The 4,964-nt window shown below is 43.1% G+C and overlaps 1 protein-coding gene across 1 annotated transcript in view; it reads left to right on the top strand.

The window, feature by feature from the left end:
- Positions 1 to 1,127: 1,127 nt before the first annotated feature.
- FAM180A (family with sequence similarity 180, member A) overlaps positions 1,128 to 4,964 on the top strand; it is a 26,515-nt gene continuing 22,678 nt past the window's right edge. The window contains exon 1 of the mRNA XM_010282376.1: positions 1,128 to 1,292. Within this exon, the coding sequence (XP_010280678.1) occupies positions 1,208 to 1,292 (85 nt within the window). The 5' untranslated portion in view covers positions 1,128 to 1,207. The remainder of the gene's footprint in view (positions 1,293 to 4,964) is intronic.

Raw genomic sequence — 4,964 nt, 5'->3', positions numbered from 1 at the left:
ATTCTGAGCCACAGGGCCCTCTGTCATTCCAACTCTTGGTCCTTTCCCTTAATTCTTCTATTTATACCTTCTGAGCTGGAGTCTCCTTTCTTATGTGCCAGTTTTACACCAGCGTAAATCCATGGATGTCTGTGGATCTGTTCCTGGTTTACACTCACCTATAAAAGAAGAGAATTAGACCCATCAATTTGAGGCACCAAATGGAGCATCCCCTATTCCTCGATACTGCTAAATACTCCTTGTGTTCCTAGTTCTCATCGGTCTGTTCCCACAGACAGCAACCTGCTGCTATTCCAGTGCTGAGTTCCCACAAAGCACCCCCTGCGGCTGCTGTTGAGGCTGTGCCGGGGACGGTACATACCTGCAGCTTCCTCCATGCCTGGTCGCTCTGGGATAAGGGCTTCCAGCGTTGTCTTCCCTGGGGCCAGTGTCAGCAAGGAGACGTCCATCAATAGCTGCCTTTTTCAGCATCACCTCTCCACGTTCAGCCTAGCCGTTGTAGGTTGTCCTTAGGGTTGCTCAGTGTTCCCTGTAGTACCGTTGAAGAGAGCCAGTTGAGGGTTTGGACCTTCTTGTTCTCTGCACTGGCCAAATGGAGGAAAAGATCGGGACTTGTCTTGCAGAACTGAATTCTAAGTGCAGCATTATACGTTCTTAATAAAGGAGTGATTGTATGAATCACAGTAGCAAAATGTTCTTGCAGAGCACATGCCCCACTCCCTGACTTAAGCATCCAAGGGCAGCTGTACATCATTCCAGAAGAGGCTGTCGCCTTACACACGGGTTAGCGTATAGCCCCCCACATCACCGAGGAGTAGCTACAAAGCTAGGATTCAAGAGTGCCCTTTAATGAAGTTACTTGTGGCTGTTTATTGGACAGAAATAAATTCCAACTGGCCCATATAACAAATGAAACTCAACTACAAAAATGTAATGATATTTATTCGCACAGCTGCCAGCAAACTCACATGCACTATGAGTCATTCCAGATGTGGATAAAAACAAAGTCTGTCTGTGAAAGTAAGTTTCCTGATCCCGAGGAGACTTGGTTTGGGAGAGGAGCTGCACACTGACTTCAGCTGTACTCAGAAGAACAGACAGGTTCTCCTTAAAAGGGGGGGGGGGAGGAAAAGCCATTTATTTATTCCTGAAAAGAAAGGAGGTAGGAAATCAAAAAGCTACTCTACAGCTAGACTTACGTATTTTAATGAGAAGGATGCCCTGGAAGACTTTGCTGCTGCTGCTCTTCTATTACAGTGCTCATGCCACTGTGACCCACAGATGGAGCAGAGGTAAGATTTAAACATGAAAAACTACTTAAAAGAAAACTCTGAGTCTGTAGATTTAGTCTGAAATTATGTTCCATTATACATTTATATATGTATACATATATATACAATTTGTCCCTCCCAATTCTAGAATTCTTATTCTCCATTAAACATGTCAGTTAAATTATTATATGGACAAATAGAAAAATACACATGCATAAGTGCATAAAGATAAAATTATCTGTGTATTCTATTATAATACAAATATATATATAAAATATCCCAAGAACCAAAACTACATTCTTTTTTCACTTTTTGCTTTCTCTCTCCTTCTCGTTTTTCTCCTGCATTGACAAAAATTACAGGTCATGAATCCTTAAAGCAAAAGTCTTTGCAGTCACAGGTGGCATTATCTTCTGCTCCACCAGACAGATACCCGGTAATAGTAAAGACAACAATCCCTGGATTGTGCAAGGTGCCTAGGAATGCCTGCAAGCCTGCCCTGACAGACTAGCACATACAACATGGAGAAAGCTACCTGCGGTGTTAGCAGGCTTCAGCTGCCGACATGACAATGTATATTTGTGACATACTTGTATTCAAATGTGTGACAGTAACATAGGAAATGGCTTGGGGCTATTGGATTGCATAGAAGATGCTTGCTTAAAGCTAGTGATGATGTCCTTTCCCGTTTTTGTTTTATTCTCTTCTCCAATACTTGGCAGGAGATTGGTAGCTGCTGGAAGTGGAAAAAGGGAACGCCTCCCAAAAGATTTCTTTGGTTCTGACATTGAAACTCACAGATATTTAAAGGAACCAGAGTCTGTTAAAAAAATTAAGCAATCAGATGCCCCCCCGCCCCTTCCCGCCCCAATCTCACATGTCTTCCTCATTATAGCTGGTTCCTTTCTAGTCTGCTGTTTAGGTTTGGTTTTCATTTTGTGGGGGAGGCAATGGCTGAATGAAGCAATGAAGAGCTATGTAATTCTGCTAAGGGTGTATGAATCCTTAATTGTTCCTTACAGCTAGTGGGAGCTTACTGACAGGGCATTGACCTGGCACTCAGAATGGCAGGTTCTTTCCCCAGCTTTTCTATCAGCCTCTTGGATGATACTGCATGAGTGATTATACTTGCATGTACCTTACTTTTCTCTTAGTGTATAATAGAGGTAATGACACCAATTGACATCATAAAATCCCTTAAATCTGCAGATAAGAGTTTGTCTTTCCAGGGATGATATGTAAAAAGGTGAGGAAATCAGAACTAGATCTGCATATATGAAAAAACCCAACCCTGCTGTTTGGAAGAATGAGGTCACCTTACCTATGAAATGGAAAAAAACCTGAAACAGGTTCATTTCCATGGAATAATCCCTATGCAATTTAAAGATGTTCTTCACTTTTGCTAACACACTTATTTTAATTAAACAACAACACCATAACCCTAAAAAGAATCCGTGCAACTATTAAAGACCAGTCTTAATCACCGTGAATATTTAAAGGAAAATATCAGAACTCTATTGTGCCTTTTGGGAAAGCAGATTGTTTTCAAGCTGGAAGCTCTAGATCTTGGTTTTGGAAACTTCAGAATAAAGAGAAGATTTATTCCCTGTTGTGATAAGGAGTTCAGTTCTCACAAATATTGCGTACAGACATCTGCTGAGGAGGAAACCAGATTTCTTCTCCACAGCTGCTGGGACTATTCAGCTCCAAATATGTTTTAGAGGCATGACTGCTTCAACAATAGCTACTTCAGAGAACCTCCACTCCCCTAAACTATCTATGTGTCAGACCAACCAATCCCATCCTAATCCACAATATCTAGAGGGCCAAAGCACTGTCCTAATTTTTGAATTGCTTAGAAACCTAAGAGGAAATTTGAGTACCAAGGCATGACACACCCTTCTGCACACTCAGAGCTCTTCTCTCCCTCCACAAACGACAACTGACTCTTGCCTGGGTAAAATCCCAGTCATTTAAGTCTTATCCAACTCCTGATCTGAGTTTTGCAATGGAAAAGCAAAGACAGATCAACATCTGGTCTGATGGAAATGAGAGACAGATCTACATATCGTCTCCATGTTGACTAGTAGTCCAGATTGTTTACAAAACAGTAGGATAAAGGGTCCTGCTTTAATTACCAGCGGTTGTTGTTTGCAATAGAAATGAACAGTCAATATTGGGTAAAACAAGGGCTAGCTTTTACAGTTGTTTCCCTAGGGGCACTGGGGCAGCCTGGGGTGCCCAGCACTTGTAATCAAGTATTTAAGCTTTGTCTCAAGAAAAGAGTCAGACATGAGGAAAGATGAACACACTTGTGCTAGCTGGTGAGTGGGAACTCCAGACTGCCACCTCCTTTGCTTTTACAAGCGTCAACAAATGGGGAAAAGAAAAAAAAAGCATCTCTGGCAGGAAAACAGAGCGTGCTTTTTTTTTTAGTTCTCTCAGCCATTTGTGTCAAAAATCTCACACTCCTCGGCCTGCCTAGATCCAGCTGTGCACATTGGTCCAGAAGTCACAGGCAAAGCTCTATGCCTGGGATGGACATGTTCAGAATAATAAAGAAAAGATCCCAAGCGATGATGAAATTATTTGCTTGCCGTCATCTCAGGATTCCTTGAGCCTCTTGTAGGCTTAGCTGTATGGTATTACCCTCTCAGATTTTGTGAAGCACCTGTCTAGGGAGAAAAGGTAATGTTAGGCTTCTGCTGAGTGATATTCCCCATGCGATGGTAGAGGCGAGGTCATATTAATTTCTGAAGGTCCCAAAAAAGAATTCCAGGTCTTAAGAGATGTTTTTGCTGGAGAAACCAAGGAACAAAGCCTGTTCTTTGACAGCAAAAATAAACAAAAAAAAACCATGCAGCTGTGGTATCTGGAGACAGTGTCACTGCTTGCCACCCAGTTTCTTTCATCAAACTGCTCTAACAAGTACCAACACGCTGGAGAGCAGAAGTTAGTTTCAGATCTGCATTATAAGAATTGCCTGTTCCCTGAGGAGAAACCCTAAGGTAATTCTTATTAGCACATTTCATCTCAGCTGGCTGTAGTTTATTTGCTATAAGGGCTTCCTGATTCAAATAAATGGCACACAGACAGTACCATGCTTGCTACGTGATCGCTTGGGGAGTGAAGATGCAGTACGATTTCTTGTAGTTGTGGCTTCTTGGACTGTGGGGAAGCAGCTGCAATGGTAAATTTGCCCTTCAGAGGAGGCTGGAAAAGAATGTTGAAAGGCACAAAATAAGAAGGTAAAACTCTTTTCACCCATGAGTGAGAAAAGTATGTACTAGCTATATTAGCACCACTGAGGTCTCATGCTTTTGGGAATGGCTGTGCTGTGCCTTCCAGACCTCAAGGGCAGTATTACAGTCGCATCCAGATCCGCCTGGTCCACATGCAGTATTTTGTACCCAGCCTCTACTGCTCAGTGAAAGTCAAATGGCTGCTCCGTAACACCAGGGGAACCGTTTTGTTCTCCCGAGAGGCTTTCTGCGGAAGGAACTACTTGGAAGAACAGAAGGCCCACCCCCCTTGATTTCCCCACAGCAGTGCAAACTTCTGGTATTTGCTCTAGTGTTGTGGCAACTGAGTTTGGGAGTTTGATGGAGCAGCTGCTACACGGGCAACTTTTCGCGGCCTGCTTCTGCTTGTGGGCTGCTGCAGCAGGCCGGCGGCTCTCCGGGGCCAGGAGAG

This window comes from Phaethon lepturus, unplaced genomic scaffold (assembly GCF_000687285.1).
Source record: "Phaethon lepturus isolate BGI_N335 unplaced genomic scaffold, ASM68728v1 scaffold15742, whole genome shotgun sequence".
Classification (NCBI taxonomy): Eukaryota; Metazoa; Chordata; class Aves; order Phaethontiformes; family Phaethontidae; genus Phaethon; species Phaethon lepturus.
The sequence above is the reverse complement of the archived record's forward strand: the minus strand, read 5'-3'. Positions and strand labels throughout refer to the sequence as shown.